This window comes from Numenius arquata, chromosome 2, assembly GCF_964106895.1.
Source record: "Numenius arquata chromosome 2, bNumArq3.hap1.1, whole genome shotgun sequence".
Classification (NCBI taxonomy): domain Eukaryota; kingdom Metazoa; phylum Chordata; class Aves; order Charadriiformes; family Scolopacidae; genus Numenius; species Numenius arquata.
Window position 1 is genome coordinate 42,687,663 of NC_133577.1, and position 20,555 is coordinate 42,708,217.

The 20,555-nt window shown below is 39.9% G+C and overlaps 1 protein-coding gene across 5 annotated transcripts in view; it reads left to right on the forward strand.

Annotated features, from left to right (window-relative positions):
- Positions 1 to 2,805: 2,805 nt before the first annotated feature.
- RPS6KC1 (ribosomal protein S6 kinase C1) overlaps positions 2,806 to 20,555 on the forward strand; it is a 95,394-nt gene continuing 77,644 nt past the window's right edge. For 4 of the 5 annotated variants that reach the window (XM_074163644.1, XM_074163653.1, XM_074163670.1 and 1 more), the window contains exons 1-3: positions 2,806 to 2,910; positions 7,688 to 7,723; positions 12,201 to 12,321. In XM_074163644.1, coding sequence (XP_074019745.1) covers positions 2,806 to 2,910; positions 7,688 to 7,723; positions 12,201 to 12,321 — 262 coding nt within the window. The remainder of the gene's footprint in view (positions 2,911 to 7,687; positions 7,724 to 12,200; positions 12,322 to 20,555) is intronic. The other variant, XM_074163661.1, reaches the window with a different exon arrangement.

The following is a 20,555-nucleotide window of genomic DNA, read 5'->3' on the forward strand; positions in this document are numbered from 1 at the left end:
GAGCTTTTGAAACTCCTCAGTGAATGGAGGCTACTGACTCACTGAGGGATGTTTTGATTTATTACATTGCATATAAGAACAGCCACGCTGGTTCAGATCAATGGTCCACTGAGCTCAGTTTCCTGCTTTCTAAAAGCGGTGAGCAGCAAATGCCTAGAAATGTGCAGGGGCTGGGAAAACTTCAAATGAATTCTCTCCCTGCCTCAAGCTATTTTCAGCTCAGCAGATTTCCTAAGCGTGATGTGTTTGTCTCTTTAGTTATCCTCAGTGACTCTCTCTCCCCCAGGTACTTGAATTTGCAAACTTTCTACATCAGCAACATCATTTGACAAGAGTCCTACAGGTCTAGCGCTCATGTGAGGAACGATTTTATTATTATTAATTTTGTGACCTCATTCCTACCAGCTTTACTGGCCTCTGGTTCTTGTGTTGAGAGACTGAACAGTCCATCTCCATCCATCTTCTCCGTGCCATTCACGATTTCATGGACTACTACCACATCCCCTCACGTTATTCCTTCTTCCATGCTGAAAAGTCTCAGACTACTCCATTGCTACACACAAGGAAGCTATTCCATATATCTGGTCATTTTTATTGCTCCTCTTGGTTCAGCTATGGAGTTATACAATTGCAATATACCCTTCTCTGTCTTGTTCTCTACTCCTACTGCTTCTTCCCTCCTTCTCCCACCAAACTGCTAGCTTTTGAGTTAGACAGCATTTCAAGATGGAATTCTTTCCTTGGAAGATGCACGAGTTAGCTATTGAAATTTAAATGAGATCTATTATGTAATTCATCAGGGATTAGTCAATGATGGCTTAAGTCCCGTTGATTTCTATTTATACCACTAAAACCTCAAAACTACCACATCTTGTATGTTATAAGCAAGTGCTGCTTCATAAGCAAACTTATACCAGAACTGGTTGTCTAATCATGTTATTACACTAGAGGATTATGAGAGCTGTACGATGTATCACATAATTAGTATACCATGCTAGAAAATGTTCCATGTTTTCTTCAGCAAGTGTGTTTTCAACCAGTTGTTTGTGTTTTGGATGTGACACCACCACATCTGAGTGGCTGCAAGTTTTCTATAGCTAAAATTAGAGAAGATGAGAGTAAAAAAAAGTATCCTTGAGATCATTCTGTGTAACCCCTCTGGTACCCAGGTTGGAATTCCCATTATAATGAAATAAGAATTGAGTGAGGGCAGTGTCCAAATTAAGAGTAACAGTAATTTTGTAATCACTAGGAATAATGATAGGATGAGGGGTAGGGTAGATTTAGATTAGATATCAGGAAGAAATTCTTTAGTGTGAGGGTTGTGAGGCACTGGAACAGGTTGCCCAGAGAAGTGGTGGGTGCCCCATCCCTGGAAGTGTTCAAGACCGGGTTGGATGGGGCTTTCAGTTCAATAGTTCCCATTGGAACTAGATGGTCTTTAAGGTGCTTTCCAACCCAAACCGTTCTATGATTCTATGATAATAAGGAAGAGGTGAAACTCTGGCAGTACCGCCAAACAGTGACACACTAAAACTGCTTAGAAGGACTCAAAGGTGAGCTTATTCTTCCAGGTCGGTAGAAGTGAATCTGATCAGGAACTCAGAAAATGAATGTGTTTATAGAAGAAGAGCTTTATGTAGCTATAATTGGGAATGTTGTAAAGATTCATTATGCAGATCACTCATCCTCAAAGGAGACACTTGTTTACTATGAGCTTCAGAACGAGACCTTTTCATCTTTTACAAAGAAATGCAATTAGATATTTTTTCTTTATGTCAAAGACCTGCGTGAGATCAGAGATATTAATAACCTGGTAATGAAAAGCTGTTTTTTTAACATCTGCTATTAAATGAATGAAAACACAGTGATAAGGAAAGAAAAGAAAACAATCTTAGCAGTTCATATAATCTGAAGTGTGATCTATATTTGTACAGATCTACGCTGGTATCGATCCCACTACAGCCCAGTGATTGAAGGTACCTGTAATCTTACGAATCCATGAAAGGAGAAGGCCGTGCAGCGCCAGGTTGTGCTCCTTTGGACCGAAGCCGTGCACCTCGCACCCCTGGAGAGTTTGCTCACACCCAAAGAGTTTGGCAGCCCTGCGCGCACACGAGAGCCCATCTGCAGGGGGAAGCCAGGCACAGCTCGGAGAACCTGGCGAAGACACGAAGCATCGCGATTCAGTTAACTATCAAACTTGCCTTGCTGTATAACATTCCTCTTCAAAATCCAGGAGTCATTTCTGCCTTACGAGCCTTTAGATTTAGGGCAGCGTATCTTAAAACAGCCTGTGGCAACCGCTGGAAGTGGTGTACCAGCTCTGTCACTGGAAGGTCTTGTGGAAACCATGGGGAGCCTGTATTTGTGGTCCCTCACAGCCCTGCCCTGGCAGGACACCTGGACAGGACCGAGCTGCCTGGATGATTTGACCATGACACCTTGGCCTCGTCCACGCCACTGCAGGCTTTCAGGCTCCCGAAAAGGCGGCCACATCCCAGCCGCCTGTTAGGAACCGGGGGTACTCAAAACCCGCAGCTGGAAGCGGTGTGGGAGACAGGGAGAGACAGAGAGGACCCGGCTGGGCCGGGGCCCATCCAGCACCCTGCGGCGCCCGGCTCCAACCCGGCCGCCAAACCCCCGGGGAAACACCGGGGCATCCCCTCACGGCGGCGGGGCGGGGCGGGCCCGGCCAGGCCCCCGGCACCGCCCGGGCGGGGCGGGGCGTTCCTGGGCGCCGCTTCCGCCTGGGTCGGGGCCCGGCGCGGCGGCGTTGCGGCGGCGGGGGAGGGGGTAGGCAGCATGCTGAGCCCGCGGGAGCGCGGCGGGGACCTGGCCCGCTTCTACACGGTGACGGAGCCGCGGCGGCACCCCCGCGGGCACACCGTCTACAAGGTCACGGCGCGGGTGAGTCAGCGCCCGGCCGGGCCTCGGCCTCCTCCCTGCCGGCTGCCCGGGGCGCCGCCGCCCGGCCCCTCGCCTCCTCAGGCCCCCGCGCACCGGCCTGCCCGGTGTTCGGTCCTTAAAGCCGCCCGCTGCCTGCGGTCTGTGGGGATCCCGGCTGTCCTGCGCGGGTCGGCCCGGTCGCGACGTGGAACCCCCCCGCTGAGGGACATGGGTGGGTGGGTGGGAGGGAAGGAGGGAGGCTGGGTCACGGCGGCCTCTTCAGAGCTGAGCCTCGGTCCCCTCCTGCAAACTTGCAGCTTTACCTGACATTGTAATTGCCTCAGACGCGCTTTGCAATTAACTGTCAATTTCTTTCCTGTTTGTTGCAGGGCGTACCGGAATAGCTTAAAACTAAACCACTCTGTCTTTCTTTCTTTCTCCCCCCTCTTCCCCCCCCCCGCCCCCCCCCCCCTTCCTCCCGCTTCTCCCAAAAATCCCTCGGGTAGGTGGGATTGCTCTGTTTTCCCGCCTGCCCCACCGCGCAGTCGGCTCCGGAGGGAAGGTGAGGGAGCAGAGTACGTGGGCGCAGCTCGCCTACGCTGTATGCGCAGGACGGCTTGAACTGAGTGTTTCGTCAGCCTCTTTCTTAAGGGCTGCCTGTGCCTCTGGTCCAGCCCCGTTTGGGCAGAAGAGGGTCTGGATGAATAAGAGAGGCCTAGTAAGAGAAGGAAAGCTGAAGCAAATCACGACATTGTAGGAGCTGTCTTGGTGGTGGTTTTGCTGAAAGCTCCTTCTGTTCCTCTAGGAAAATGTCTTGCTTTCTTTTCTCCTCTGCTTTCCCATTTAAGCCAAAAAGGGAGAGGAATAAGTAAAAACATGGAGGCAGATGCACGAGGAGTGAGAGTTGAGGTTACAGGTATGGTGAGATGTATTGAGAGCATCAGAAAGTGTCACAGAGAGACAGGGTTTATTTAAATGACCAGTGATCTTGTAGTTACTGCAGCTGTAGGTGTTCTGCCCATGACAGCAACATGGTTATATGCACTCTCCCCTTAACTCAAAGAATACAGCGTTCTGTATGTGTATATATATTGTAGTGCTCAGCTTGTTTGACTATGATCACTTTGTATGACTTGTGAAATTAAAAATGTTTTGGTTTTTTTTTTTAATTCTATTTTGTCAAATATATGCGTACAAGCCCACCAAACACAAATGGGACATGTTGGAAACATTCCTTTTAGTCCAATAAAGTGTAGTATTTGTTAAGAGGAAAAAAAAAAAGAGTTGTTTTTTCCTATGATGTTTTAATCTAAAAACCTTTCCTGAAGTACAGGCAAGGAGGAAAACAGTGTCATCACACCCGTCTGCACTAGCTCACGGTGGGCTGAGTGTCTGTGTATGTTTTAAAAAGTTGTGTCAGTGGAATAGGAAGTAATAGGAATGAGCCAAGACTTCCAGCTTATTTTATTCTGGTAACTTTGTTCTCACTGGTTGAAGCCAGTTAAAGTGTTGTGTGATGTTTTTGTTTATGCAGAATCTTTCAAGAGCGAGTTGTAGCAAAGTAGTGAGGAATGTCACTCTTTCTCCATGTCCCATAAGTTGTGGATGAGCAGGTGCTTTTCCGAGCGAGGTGGTGCAGAATCAGGCCGTGTGCTGACTGCACATGATTTAGTACCAAGCAAGGAGCTATCAGTCTGTGAGCTGTCCAAATTAAACTGAGCTCACCAGAGATCATTAGTTCTTCAGTGTGTTTTGATATCTGAAATCCTCAAACTGAAAAAAATATTTCTCTTTCATGCCGCAAAGGATGCTTTGGATTCACAAATGTAGAAGTATTTATAAATAACTTCTGTTTCAGTAGGGCTCTAGCTGGTAATCTGTGACATAGTACTTGAAGCAAGGATTTGGGGAGTTAGATGCTGAACAAGATGATTTAGAAGTAATTCAATGTACGTATCTGTTATCCCACCCTTTTTCTCTCCTCCTACTCTTCTCTGCTGCTCCTGCAGTGATCTGGCTCCATGGTTGATATCACAGCACTACAGCTGTATTTGCTGATCTGATGCTCAGCAACTTTGGGGGACCGCCAGAAAAAAAGTGAGGTGAATCTTCCCGTTGTGTTCAATACCCTTCTGGCTGAAATCTAGGGTACTCACTATGTGCTAGTGGAGATTTCTCATTCCTTTCAGTGGTGTATGAGTGAATTCTTTGTGAAATGAAGTTAAAGGAACTTTCTGTTCCAATATAATGGTAGATTAATAATCATGGATGAGAAAACACTTGTTTAGCATGTTCTGAACATCTGACCCAAAGGCACAGCTACCCATACAGTCTCTTCTGAGTGCTAAGGTGGTCTATCCTTCTTGTAGGTTTTTCTTAAAAGTTTTGTTTGTATACCAGAGAATATATATTTTATTTACTTATAAACTGTGAAATAATTCTAAGTGCAGACGAGATTAAATGAATACGGGCTCTTTATATCAATTTCCAAAGGCTAAAGAACAGAAAGAGATATAAGCAAGTTACCATTAAAGAACACTACTCATATTGCATCTGAATGTATAGGTCACTAATAAAAGTTCAGATCATTTAGAAGATTGCAATTATTAATTATAATTAAAATTCTAGTGAGTTATGTTGGATATCTGCAAGTCAGACAAGGAACAAGATAATCTGAAATACTTTGTTCGATGGTGAGGAACCTTGTAGGATCTCTCTTTTCAGAGCCTAATGCATTAATTACAAATTGCTTAGCTCATTGGTGGGTATCTTACTGATATTTTTAAAAATAGATTAAAGTTGCTAGCATTACAGATTTGCAGAAGGAGCTGACGGCATTGATCCTTGTGGGAGGATTAAAAAAGTGCACTGAAAATTTGGGGGATTGGATCATCTCTGCCAAGTCTCTAGGTTGATTATAGGTTGGATTGAAGGGGCAGACCTCTTCTGAGGTTGACCTTCAAAAAAGGATATGGAGAACGAAGTAGGACAACACATAAATTATTACGTACTGACTTAAAGTTGGCATGGCTGGTAGATATAGAAGGCGATGTAACATTAGAACAAGTGTGAAACAGGGCTTCTGGGTTTTATTCCAGATTCTTACTAACTGGCTGGGTAATTACTCATCTCTCTGGGTCTCCTTCTGCCCATCTGGTAACTTACTTAGCTGCCAAAACTGTTGCAAGGCTTTAACTAAAGGTGAACTGGAAAGCAAAGCAGTTGGTGCGTGCCCTTTGGTGTTCTTCTGTGATGTGTAGCCATGCCTATGATATCTTCTTCCCCCAGCTCTACAGGCTCCTTACATCAAGTACACCAGCTATTAGAAAAGAAGGTTAGAAATATTTCACCAATTGTACCTATGAACTGCCTGGTAGTGAATGAAGGAGCAACAGCTGCCAAGGTTAAAATTTGGTAAAGTTGCCAAATGTTAGATTACTCAAGAGTGAGGAAAAGTTGAGGAAGGTTTTATCAATGTAGACTACGCTGGAAGAAGAGGACTTTGATGTGCAAGGTGAGAGAAAGAGCTTAGACTTGTGAAGGAAAATGCTTTAGGTCTTTTGGGAGATTGATAGAGAAGGTAACACTTCTCTTTTCTGTCTCATCTCCTCCAAAGTGTGTGACAGATTACAGTGGCTAGGCTGTGTCATAAGCTGATGTTATGAAATCTGGGAGGCTTTGGCAAGGATTCTTGAAAAATGAAAGGGAGGAAGAGAGCTTTGTTTGTGGGAAGTATGAGGCGTATGTTATTGTCACTTAACAAGAGGAAAGCGTAGATTCACTGACTTCCACCTTAGAGCAACAGCTGCGTGGTGTTTGCGGTACAGTGGGATGGTGTTTTAGTCTCTGGGGTGCGAGTAGCGTGGTCTCCGTGCGCTTGCCTATATGCATCACCTATTCACAGCATTAATTACTCTGGGGTGTGTCAGTTTGGATTGAAAATGCCCTATTTTGCTTTAGCTAACAATAGGCTAATTATTTTGTTAAACAGCTTTGGCTGAGTTATAATGAAGGATATATTGACTTGCATGAGATAATTGCAGTTATGAATTAAAGATGTCTTTATTTGATTTGTTTGTTTGTGTGGCTATGCTCTTACTGCTGTTTATAAGCCCAATACAGAACTTGGATTACAAAGGCTTTTGGGATCAATATTTATTTAAAGAAAAAAATCCTGACAAAATACAGGCTTCTTTATGGTGTGTAGCCAAGCCTCATTTTCACTGCAATTTTCCTCTGAACTAAATCATTTCTAATTAATTAGGCAAAGAGTGTTTAAGGAGAAACAAATGCACAAGGATAGAGTCAGATGTGTGTGCGCATTGATGGCTGTAAGTGAAGTGGAAATACTGCCTTAGTAAATGCAAAACCTCACGTTCACAGTGAGGTTGTGCAGCTTATATTAAGCCAAGTAGCCTTAATTAGCTCTGCTTATTGGGAGTAATGTGGCCCTAATATGAATTAATAGGAAGAGACTGTAAAGATGATGGGGGATGTGCTCTACATAGCTTTGTTTTGTGAGCTGCCTTCTGTGCCATTTTGCCTAGAATGTACGTCTTTATTTCTAATAACATCGACTGACTCTGCAGCTAAAATACCTCACTGTGTTGTATTTGGATATTAGACTTCTCTAAAACTAAATGAAAACATTTCTGAATGCAGAGGAACATGCAACTGTTTGTCTTTTTCCAGATTTTTCCTCTTCAGCAGCAAATCATCGTGTCTTGCTCTTTAACTTGCAAACTGAAAATCCAAGTGCTTATATGTTTTTTTTTTTTTGTTTTGTTTTGCTTTTCAGATTGTTTCAAGAAAAAATCCAGAGGATGTCCAGGAGGTAACAATTTAAACTTGTGCAAATGTGTTTGTGTATCACACTATGTCTTTTGAAGCATCTTTCATGTAATTTAGCAATTTCTGTGTTTTGTCGTTGTAATTGAGTGAACAGTTTTTTTGTATGTTTCAGTTTGTCTTTACCTTTCATAGTTGAAAACAGTAGCTGGAGTAACATGTTGCAATTCTGGCCTCCCTGATGGAATCGTGACTTGAAACAAAGTCTTAGGGAGTAAAATGTCTTTTGATGACAAAACTGCTTTGATAACTTTGCAAGCTCTTTTCTCAGGGCTGGAATTGGCAAATTGGTAGTTACTTAACTCCTACTGGTAAAATTAGAGATCAGTCCACAATCCAAGTCTTAGGTCTCAGCTGTAGGTACTCTTTTCCTCTTTAACCAATACTTCACTGAAAAGCCTACATCATTACTGTCTGTTAGTGAAGAGAGAAAATGGAGGAGCATAGGAGTAGTTGAGAGAAATTAGACTGCAAGTCATATATTATGCCTCTCTGAGCATGCCTCAGGCTCCTTAAGTATTTTCCGTGATATACTTTGATAAAATTGCTTAAAATTGTTTACTCTCTTCCAAAAGGCTCTAAATAAGGGTCTGCTGTGTTCTTGTGCCTCTTTAATACTTCAAAAGATTGTCAGGAGCCATTGCATTGGGACCAAAAAATACATCATGTGTGTGTGGGCTGTGGGTTTGGGTTCTTTTTTTTGTTTTTGTTTCCTTTTTTTTAGATTAAAATCTTCTTTTTCCTTCTTGATTTCTTCTGGCCTAATGACTTGACATTGATACTGTTATACTACATACATGCAAAATCTTCCTTCAAAAGCACAGCCTTATGGCTTTTCAGACATTGTATAATATATGCATATGTTCAATTTCTGGTGCAGTCTCTTACTACAGTTGAGGAGAACCTGGATAGTTGATGAAAGAAGAGCCCATAAATGAATTCATTGCATCTCTGTGTGGTCAAACATGAGTTACTGATTAGTGGCTTGGCAGAGGTGAGAATTGGCTAATGCACCTAACATCCCTTTGTTGCATCCTCCTTTGAAATCTTCAGAATCAGACAAACATGAGCATTCGTGCTTTTTGCAGTTTTTTTTAATCTCTATAAGATTAAAATAGCCTATCAGAATCAGAGATGATCTTGGATCTAGTTCTAGAACTGCATTACTGTAGTTTGTAGCTTGATGTTCACCTTTTCCAGGGAGACTCCTGAATTGAACCTTTTCATGAACACATTCTGCCATTACCTTAATCTTCAATTGTGGGAAAAACACTTTATAGGAGCTGTTGATGAGCCATTCATCAGAAAAATATATTGTAAGTGTCTGTCAGCTAGAGTATTGCATGAATACATGTTAAGTAGTTCTGAAACAATAGCAAAGTTGTATCTTTTAGTCGTTGCTTTGGTTGTTGCTTTGATCTGTGGCCTATAGGTTAGCCATACAGGATTCCACAAACTCTAGTCCACAAAAAGACATAAATGTGCTGTGAACTTGTTGGATGATTGCCCTTTTCTACCCTTCATTGTATCACATTAATTATTTTGCATGTGATAGCATGTTAGGTGTGGTGTCATGCTGTTACAAGGAAGCATCTGAAAGTACTTGGTTATTAACATGAATATCCTAGGTGGTAGTTGACATGAAGGTGAGCTGTAGTCAGAAAACCACATATGCTGGGAGGTTTTCTGTTGTCGTGGCTTCCTATGATAGAAAAAGAATTGTGGGCAGGCGTTGAAAGAAAAAGAATATGTTCCTAACCTGTTCCCACTGAAAAGAAATTTACCTCGGTTTTCCAGAATGCTCAATTAGAGATTCAATAGACAAAATTTTGTGCATGCAACCACCCTGTTGCTTTACGATCTGTCTCATGCAACCCCCTTCCCACACCTATATAGGACTACTTAGCCGTGCCTGCCTACACATTCAGAGGTCTCTTTTAATGTCACCGCTGTGATGTCAATAGATCCATTACATTAGTAAAACTGTACGTACGGCTGTGTACTGTGTGACCTCAACTCTACTTGCCAGTTTTCTGTCACCTCTTTTGACTGCCCTTTTGGATACAAGTCTCTAATACAGCATCTCTCCCACTGCAGACAATTACAATTCAACATAATCCCAGCTGTTGTTGCTGGGACAGGAGGGGAGATAACCTTGTAAGGGGTTTCTTCTCAAAAAGATGAAAAAAGTTAAGCGAAGTTGTGTGTGGAGGAGTTAATAGATATAGAAAGCCTAGCAGACATAACATTAATTTCCTTGCTTCTGTGATTGATGGTGGGAATATGGCATGTGAGGCAATTGTAGCTAGGGTAGTCTTGTGTTGCTTTTTTTCTCATACTCATTCATGGAGGAGAAAGGGTTGTTCATTGTGGAACAGGTGAGTTGTATGAGTTAATAGAGATCTACTGGCTCTAGCCATGACAAGCACCTTATTGTATTACAAGTCTAACGTAAGTTTTATGATATACTTGCTGTGCTTCACTGGGCCTCGAGGTAGAATGTGTCCTTCCTCCAAGTCTGATTTTTAAGGACTATGTTAGAGTGGGAACTTCGCTAACTTTGCCAAGCTGCATGCATGCGAAGGCATGATTTCCATGAGCTTGTGAAAGGTTTTAGGATGACCTTGACTGCTTTTGCTATGCAAGCTACTTTATTTATTTTTAAATATTTACATTTATTTTTTCCCCCTTGGCTATTGGGAGATCACTTGCGACAGTAAAAAGTGATTCTTTTTTAGTGGAACGGAATCTCACACTCTTACTTTCTGGCAGCTTTTCATGTTTTCTTCAAGTACTGGCAATACAGTAGCTTAAGGTTTCAAGACTTCACCATCTTAAACAATTCTGTGTTCTACATGCACACTGCTGAAGAAATGCTCATCATCCACTTTCTGAATATTGGATTAGATGGAAGTACAGCATTGAAAAATTGTTTCTGATAGCAAAGTGACTAGTTGGCCTTATTGAGAGATCCTGATTTTTCTTCCCTTGTCTCTTGAACTGCACCAAGTACTAGTTGTAATTGACTCCTGGAAACGTGTACACAATAGGTGGGCCTGAATCAGGACTGCTGCTTTCAGTATAGCTAAGTTTCTAAGATGGATACAGTGTTGCCATATTAAACTTTGCATATCTAACAGTCGTTTTACCTTATATCTCCATTGTTCTGTAGGGAGGACTTGCAACTTACATCTGCTGAAACTTAGAAGGCATCTGACCTTAGTGTTTAAAAAAAAAAAAACAAACCCTAACAAAAACCCTCCAAAACTGCAACAAAACAACAACAAAACAACCCCCTCTAAAATTAAACCTTTTACTTAGCTTTAAATCTGGTTTGCTTGAAAAAAGTAGCTTTTCAATTATGATCGCTCATGAGAAGGCAATCTGTTAAATCAATCAGAAATATTTGGAATCTTTTAAATTGTGGTTAGTTGTATTAAGCTAATTGAGACATTTGATTGATGGAACACTGGAACTGCTGAATGCATTGCAGTCTCTCTCTCTCTTTTTTTTTTTTCCCCCCTGTTCTACTTTAATCACTTTACATTAGTGTTGAGGTTTATTATGATGGCTTAGTGAGTCTGACCAAAAATGAGTCCTAGATATAAAATGTCAAAATTAATTTTTTTCATCCTGATAGCAAACCTGTTAGCAGTCAAGTATAAATTGTGTTGCTCAGTTCTTTCTTCCTTGAATGGAAAGAATAGAAGAATGGGATGGGAGAAGGATGAGGTAGATACATGTCTGGGAGATGACTACTACTTTTTGGAAAGGATGGATCAGGAAAAGCTGGTGTAATGAATCAGTGCTCTCCCTGCATTCCTGAAGTTGGAGATTTTGTCTAGATTGCAAAATGAACATGTTCAATTTTTGATCAGTTATTAGCAATAAACCATTTCAAATGTGGGTTTGTGTTTACACCTGATCAGCATTTTACATAAACAAATTATGAGTTGGTTTGTAGTTCTAGGTGCTTAATGTGCTGTCCTTGATCCCTTACTTGTTTTGATTTCTTTTCCTTTGCTTTTCTGCTGTTGAGTCTCTTCCCTGTACCTGCAGCTGTGCCGAGCAGAGCGTGCTATTGAGTGTTGGATAGCGCAAAACTACTATTCAGCATCTTTTTCCTCTTTTACTGGTTCCCTGTGTAGCTCTGGATCTCAGTGTGACTGAAATCATTCTGCCTTTGCCCTCTCTGTTTCCTTCTTTCAGCCTTTACTTAATATTTTTTTTTCTATGCACTGTAGTCTTGTTAGCCAAAATGGGGGTTGGGGACAGGTAATGAACGGTTGGGTTGTTTTTTTTTTTTTTTAATGGTTGTTATAGTTGGCAGTTCAGATTGTATATTTTTATTAAATGTATTTGCTGAAGGTAGTGGTCTGATTGCTTAAAGAAATGTATTTGTGGTGTGATGCAATATGAACAATGAACCTCACTAATACATCTCTCCCCTTTCTGTACTTCAGATAGTTGTTTGGAAGAGATACAGTGACTTCAAGAAACTGCACAAAGATCTCTGGCAAATTCATAAAAACCTATGCAGACATACAGAACTCTTTCCACCTTTTGCCAAAGCGATAGTATTTGGTAAGCATAATTTCCTCCTGACTTGCTGAAATTCTTTGATAACTCAATATCTATAAATACATCATGTCCTTGCTTCCATAGTAGAGATATTAGCTTAAATATTTATTGATGTATATATTCTGTATCCTTACAACGTACATTCTCTTGCTTTCAGGAGCATAAAGTGTATATTAGCTTTGTGAACAGCACTTGAATAACGAACAAAGATTTTCATATGAATTGTCTGTGATTTTTAGTGATGAGTTAAAGTGGTTGTTGAAGGAAAGAATTTTTTGTTCTAGGAATTTGATTGTAATTATCAATTTTATCTAGCTCGGCTTTTGAGATCAATTTTACATATAGTGGTTAACTATTTCACCAAAACAACCTGTAAGAGGATTGTGACTCTACATGAGAAATACATGGCAAAAAGTAATTGGTTCTTAAAAGCCAAAGGTCTTAACTTAATCCTGATGGATATGTCATCGTGAATGAGCAACAGGTGGACTTCCAGTGAAGTGGTACAACTCCATATAGAACTCTGTCTGCCACACTTTTTTTAGCAGTGTGTTGTGTTCATTTTAGCTGTAGGGCTTTTTTTTGTTTTTTTTTTTTTAAGCATGTGTTCTTTGTGTTCAACCCAAAGTGGTGCTGTTTTTTTGGTGTGTTATACCGGACAACATCCACTGGGTTTTTTAAGTGCTTTTCAACGTTTTTTAATGTGTCCAGCATGTTTGGTGTCTTTTTCACATGCATCTACCATGTGCTTTGTGGCCATTTCTAAGGCATTCTGAAGGTGTTGCTAGCTGTCCGGGATGGGATCGGTGCTTTTTGGTGTGCACCTGCCACATGCTTTTCGAGCCTTTTTTCCAAGCATGTTAATGTGCTTTTTTAGGTGTGCAACAAGCGTTTGGCATTTCTTTGCATGCATCTACCATGCATGCTTTTTTTGGTTTGGTTTTCGGTGGGCTTTTTGGTTTCTCAAGTGCTTATGGGGTTACTAAGACATTTTCATGGCATTTACAAGTTCTTCTAGTGTATTATTTTTTTAAAGTATACAGCCTTTATTTATGCTTTTTTCTGGTATGCATCTAATACGGTGTTTGGCATTTTTTGGAATGTGTCTCCTATCTGCTCATTTCTTATTTTTTTTTTTTTTTTTTTTTTCTCACAAGGTTTCTGATGTGGATTTTGGGCATTTTTTTGGCTCCTAAGGCGTGGCTGTGGCGTTTTTTGGGTCCAGGATTTCTTTTTTTTTTTTTTTTCTTTTTTTCATGAGCACATACCACACAACTTTCTGGAGGTTTTTAAGTGTCCAGCATGGTTAGCTTTTGTTTTGGCATGCATTTACCACTTATTTTTTCGAGTGTTTCTAAGGTATTTCTGAGGAGTACTGACAGTCCAAAATGTGTTTGGTGCTTTTTGGTGTGCATTTACCATGTGCTCTTTTTTGGTGTGGTTTTTGGCAGGCTTTTCAGTTTCTATGGTGTTTTCGGTGCTACTGAGGCATTTCCATAGTGTTTAAAAGTTGTTTGGGTTTTTTTTTTTTGTATGTACCTTGCATGATTTGAGCATCCAACGTGTTTGGCATTTTTTGGCAAACATTTATTATCTGCTGTCTTTTTTGGCAAGGTTTCTGGTGTGAATTCTGTGCTTTTCTTGGCATTATTTTTTGGTTCCTGAGGTGTTGCTGTGGTGTTCTGTGTTTTTCAGTATCCATCATTTCTTAGGTGTAGCTTTTTTCATGCATATACCACATGATTTTCAGCAGGTTTTTAAGCATTTTTTCAGCATATTTTGACATGTCCAGCATGTTTGGTGGTTGTTTTTTTTTGGTGTGCATTTACTGCTGCTTTGTGAGTGTTTCTGAGGCGTTTCTAGGGTGTTGCTAACTGTATGGAACGGGTTTGATGCTGCTTTTTAGTGGTTTTTTTGGTGTTGTGTTTTGTGTTTTTGGCATGAGTCTACACCATGCTCTTTTTTGATAGGCTTTTTGGCAAACTTCCGTTTCTAAGGTGGTTTTGGGGGGCTTTTTGTTTTGTGAGGTGTTTTTTGAGTTACTAAGGCATTTCAATGGAGTTTACAAGTTATTTTTGTGTGTGGTTTGGTTTGATTTTTTTTTTTTTTTTTTTTTTTTAATATCCAGCCTGCGTTCATGGTTTTTTGTATGGACCTTGTGTGGCGTTTAGTGTCCAGCATGTTTTTTGGCATCTACCATGTGCTTTCTTTTTTGGCAAGGTTTCCAGTGTGGATTTGGGGCATTTTTAGGTGTGGTTTTGGGTCCTAGGGCATTGCCGTGGTGTTATTTCTGTCCAGGATTTCCTTGGTATACTGCATGATTTTCAGCAGATGTTTAGGAGTTATTCAGTGGTTTTTGTGTGTCTAGTATATTTGGTGGTTTTTTGGCATGCATCTACCGCGTGCAATTATTGGATGTTTTAATGTGTTTTTAAGCTTCTAACATGTGTTTGGCATTCTTTTTGGCATGAGTCTACCACGTGCTCTTTTTTGATGTGGTTTTTGGTCTGGCTTTTCAGTGTCTAAGGGGTTTTGGTCTGGCTTTTCAGTGTCTAAGGGGTTTTGGGGTTAAGGCCTTTCCATGATGTTTACACATTGTCTTAGTGTGGTGTGTTTTTTTGGTGGTGTACTTTTTTATTTTTATTTGGTGTGTTTTTTGGTTTTTTTTTTTTTGGATCTAGCCTGTGTTTATGGGTTTTGTATTCACTGTGCATCGTGGTGTTTACTGTCCAGCCTGCTTGGCATATTTTTGAATGCATCTACAAAGTGCTCTTTTTTTCCGGCAAGGTTTCTTGTGTATTCTGCATGTTTTTTTGGTGTGCATTTTGGTTCCTAAGGCATTGCCACGGCACGTTTGGCGTTGCTGCAGTGCTGTTTTGAGTGTTCGTGTCCACTGTGTTTGGTAGTTTTTTGGCATGTGTCTCTCATGCGCTCTTTATTTTTTCCCAAGGATTTTGGCATGGATTTTGCACGTATTTTTGGAATGTTTTTTTTTTCTATTTCTGAGGTGTTGCTGCAGTGTTATTTTCCATTGCCATAGTGTTTCTAAGATGTTTTGGTGCATTTTAAAACATACAGCACACATGCCATTTTTTTGGTGTGCATCTATGATGTGCTTTTAAGTGTGTTTAGCATCCAGTGTGTCTGGCTTTTTTTTTGTTTTGTTTTCGCATCCTGCTACCACGTGCTTTTTTGTGGTGGGTTTTTTTTTTTTTTGTCTTTCCATATTGTTTTAGCGATTTTACTGTTCAGTATGTTTGGTGTTTTTTGGCATGCATGTAGTGCATGCTTTTGTGTGCATTTGCATGTGTTTTTCCTGCATTGTGCCTGTTTGCCATGTTTGTCTTGCATGTTTTTGCACTTTTTTCCATGTGTTGTGCACATTTTAGCATCCAGCCAGTGTTTGGTGTGTTTTGGCATGCATCTAGTGCTGTTTTTTGGAGGTTTTTTTGTGTGTAGCAATTTTAGTGGCTTTGGGCATGCATCTAGTGAAAATTTTTCCATGTTTTTGCTGTGTGTTGCACATCCGGTGTGCAAACACAGTTTGTTTTGAATTTTTTGACATCTATTGCATGCTTTTACATGGTTTTTTCCCTGTGCCATGGTTTTAGCATGTCTTAGCATTCAGTATACTTTTGGTGTTTTTGGCATGCGTTGACTACATGCTACATGGAAAAATGTGCAAACCCATTTTTAGCATTTTTGCATGTGTTTAGAATAAGCTCTTTTTGTCCTTTTGTGGACAAAAGGGTGGGTTTTTGTGTGGGTGTCGTCCCCCCCCCCATCTTTAGGTTTTTTGTTGTTTGGTGGTTTTTTTTGGTAGGTTTTTTGTTTGGTTGGTTTGGGTTTTTTTTTTAGTATTGTACTTTTTGGGTGTATTATGCTTTTTGGTGTGATTTTTTTTGTCATTTACTATTACTTTGGGATAGTCAAACCTGTCACTTTGGAAAGTGCCAAAATTGAGTTTGTTTAGCCAGCCTTTTTTCCACCACATTTCGTGACAGCACTCTTACCAGTGCCCGAGGTTATGGTTCTGTAGCAGTGTTTGGTGGCCCTCCTTTGCTTCGAGTGCCAGAGAAACCGTATGAAACTCCCCTGGAGGCAAAACAGCCTGGAAAGCACAAATTTTCCTTTTGATGTTTTAGGACCAAATATTGCCACAGACTTGTAATTTTTGCTATTTAGTGTTTGTTTTTGATGACTACTGCATGTAGGCATGGCACTGAGATGCTTTAAAAAATTACTAACACAAACAACTTTGAACAAGTTGAATTGAAGTTAGCTTATAACCCAAGTCCAACCTGCTCCTACAGCTTTGGGGGAGCCTCTGACTTAACCCCTTGTTGTGTGGACCAGCTGAGTGTAACGCAAGGAAGCTGAACTCTGATGCAGATTTCATGGTTCTCGTCGTAGAGCTGGGTAAAATTCCTAGCTTAAATTGTCTTTCACGTCAGCTAAATTGTATCCAACTTTTATGGCTTTTTATTTTTGCTTATTTATGAAGCAAAATATTATGGGTAAGTTTCAGTGCTGTGTCAGAATTTCTGCACTAATGGTTAAATAGGGAGTGTATTATTAATTTCATCCTGACGTGGTTTTATATCAGATTTTCAGAGTAGAGTGCTTACTGAACAAGTTATTTTAAAAGCTAATATTTGCAAAGCATAATGTAATTTCAGTTAGAAGTTATGGTAGCTATACGTAGGGGAGTAATGAGGGACAAAAAGAAAAGAAAATCAGGGTGGAAGAGAGTGCAGGCTTCTAATATTTTAAGTAATTTTAATTTGCCAGAAAAGCAAATTGGCTGTTTTTATACTAGCTCTGTAAGAAAAGGAAGAATCGAGTGAAACCCCTTCTGAAAAGCATCCTTCTTCTATTGTATTTGAACAAAAGTGACTGCAATGTACATTGTAAAAGAAGGAAATCTACGGAAATATTCAATGTAGTTATTTACAAAAAGCTCTTTGAAATTAAAAATAAACCAAACCAAACCCCACTACATTTGAATGAAACTAAGCCACAGAGGAATACAGGAAAGAGGAAGTAATATAAAAATAAATTTTACATGATTGCTACATAGCTGAAAGGAACAGAAATGTCTGACTCTTCAATTTAAATTAAATTTCCATTTAAAGCATAAAATTTTACTGCATATCCTTCCATCTCACTTCTACACATAATAGCTGCTGTGTATTTTATTTTAATTTAAATAATTTTTCTTCGGCTCAGTCCTAGTATTTTTTGTACTAGAGGAAAAATATATTTTTAGTTGATTTTGAGCTTTTGACAAACTTGTTTTCAGTCTTGTTCAGTTAATGGTGAGCTGCAAGGTCCATCTGTATTAAGATCTTTTGTTTTCAGGCTGTTTTAATGGAGCATTTTTGCAGTGTTTCTTCCCTGTAGTGACTGTCATCTAGTTGCAGCTTTTAAACTTGTTACTAAGTAGCATTGCCAGTAGTTGCTGGCAACTTGTTAATTTTTTTTCCTTTGGATATGAGCGCTTTAAATGATGTATACCTATTGTTTTTCAGAGAGTGCACTTTGCAAAATGAGCATTGGTGGTTCTGGCAGTTGAACTTACTTGTAGCAGAAGTATTAAACCTGCACAGCATCTCAAGTTCAACATTTAGAGTTTCAGGAGGTGGTGTGTAGAACTGAGATGTATTTAAAAAATGATTGGGTCGTGCTGTGCTTCCGTATTTCATGCAACCAAAGACTTGCCACATCTGCAGAGCTGGACTGCATTGCATGTTTTACACCACAGATTTCGATAATTATAATGTGCGAGTGCGTGTATTTTTATGCTGTTACAATAGAGCTGCTCACATCAAAGCATGAAAATTGTTATGGGTGGGAAAAAGAAATCATTTCACTTTTTCTGCACTTCGCTTGAACCTTTTCCACCTATTTTATAGAGAAAACATAATTATCTCAAGCACGGGAGTGTAAGATGTCCTAACAGATCCAGCTATTAAAGCTTCTCTGAACTGTTATGCAGCAATTATGATGTGTATTTCTGGGAAGTGATTCACAGAATCACAGAATCACAGAGGTTGGAAGGGACCTTTTAAGATCATCTAGTCCAACCAATGAAAAAAAAAAAAAAAAAAAAAAAAACCACAACACAAAAAAACAAAAACAAAACCACCACACACGCAACCCACACACACCACCACACCACCCAACACTAATCCATATTCCCAAGCACTATGTCAACTCCTCTCTTGAATACCTCCAGGGATGGTGCCTCAACCACCTCCCTGGGCAGCCCGTTCCAATGCCTGACAACCCTTTCAGTAAAGAAATATTTCCTAATATCTAACCTGAACTTCCCCTGGCGCACTTGAGGCCATTGCCTCTTGTCCTGTCATCTGTAACTTGGGAGAAGAGACCGACCCCCGCCTCTCTACAGCCTCCTTTCAGGTACTTGTAGAGAGCAATAAGGTCTCCCCTCAGCCTCCTCTTCCCCAGACTGAACAACCCCAGCTCCCTCAGCCTCTCTTCGTAAGACTTGTGCTCCAGACCCCTCACCAGCTTCGTTGCCCTTCTCTGGACCTGCTCCAGCACCTCTGGACCTGCTCCAGCACCTTTTTTTTTTTTTTTTTTTTTTTTTTTTAAAATATTTTATTTTGTTGTACAATAGGTAAAAACATACAATAGAAGGATTTGTATAGGATACATTTCGTAATACAAATATAAAATCTAAACAATCACTTTTATTTCTCCACTAGTCACTGTAACAGTAGCATTAACATTTTGTTTTTCCCATTAATTGTACTCGTTCCAGTTATAATTTTATACCAAGTCGTTGCAGACTAATTTGGGAATCAGTTGCAAGAAAACTTGACTTTGGGTAACAAATATTGTTGCATAATTGTAAGAAGTTAGTAAGATTTTTTTTCTTTTTTAATATAACTTAATACATTCAAGGATATGCGCATTACAGTGCATCTCGGTTTAATTTTTAGTCATATACTTTTCCTGAGAAAAGCACTTTAATGTTCATAGTCTTAGTTAGCTGAATAATATAGGCAAGCAAAGCTAACTGGGATCCATGAAGTTCATATTGTTGGTTCTTATACCTTTGTTAAGTTAAAAAACATTTACAAACATTAAAGAACTCATCTGAAAAGAGGGAGGCTGCAACACCTCCCACAGGAGCCTGAGGGACTGCGTCAGGGGTCTTACGCCCAACGTTTAAGTTGCTTTAAAGTTTCAGCAAGAAACTTTCTCGATTAGAGCCTTCTTCTGCTGAAGACAGATGGAAATGCTACGGCAGCAAAAGAAAAACACGGAAAAAAAAAAACCAAAGCAACCGGGTCCACTTTCAATTTCTGACGTGAATGAAGTGCAAAACAAAGCGTAAAGGGCAAAGAATAAATTAAAATAAACAAAATAAAAACAATTTTTCCCCTTCCCATATAAATCTTTAGCCTGACTGTCCCTTTTAAAAAATTCTCACTGGTAGAAGCTATACTATGAAATATTTTATATAAAATTCTCAGGTTTCGAGTGGAGAGGCCCTTGAAGAGGGGAAATCAACCACGGCAGGAAAAGAACCAACAACTTTGACAAACTTGTTAAAAAAGTGTATTCAGTTTTTAATATTAACGTCCATCCACTGAACTTCCCTACTCATTTCCACGCAGAATTTTTTTATAATTTTTTTTAAAGCAACAACATTTGTCTGTCTGACATCCAGATTAAAGGAATGCCCTGTACATGTTAGATCTACTTAAGGAGGAAAAAAAAAAAACAAAAAAACAAAAAAAAACGTATATCCCAGAAGATCTGTTTTGCTGACGGCTGCCAACAGAAAAGTCTGACTATTCACCTTTACGTTAAATCATTCTTAAAGTCCATTTTCAAAAGCCGTCAGATTAATCAGTCTAACTTCATTTGAAAAACAAAACCTCAATACAAACCAGCAGCTAAATCAAGAGCAAAAGGAAAGGAACCTGGTGGCAATTCCATCAAATAGAAATGGCTGAAACAAAATCACTTTGCTCTACTTCCCTAATATTCATCAATATAATTTATTCAGTATTTTCAAACTACTTTTTTTTTTTTTTTTGACATATTCCCATATGTTGGCTATACATGGCATTTTACCAAAATCTGGTAAATCTGTACTCCGCGTTTCTTGTATCTAACAACTATAGAAACGTACTCTACTGTAAAAAATATTCTCCCTTCGGACAAAAAAAAAACCTAACCCCCCCAGATACTGAAAACTT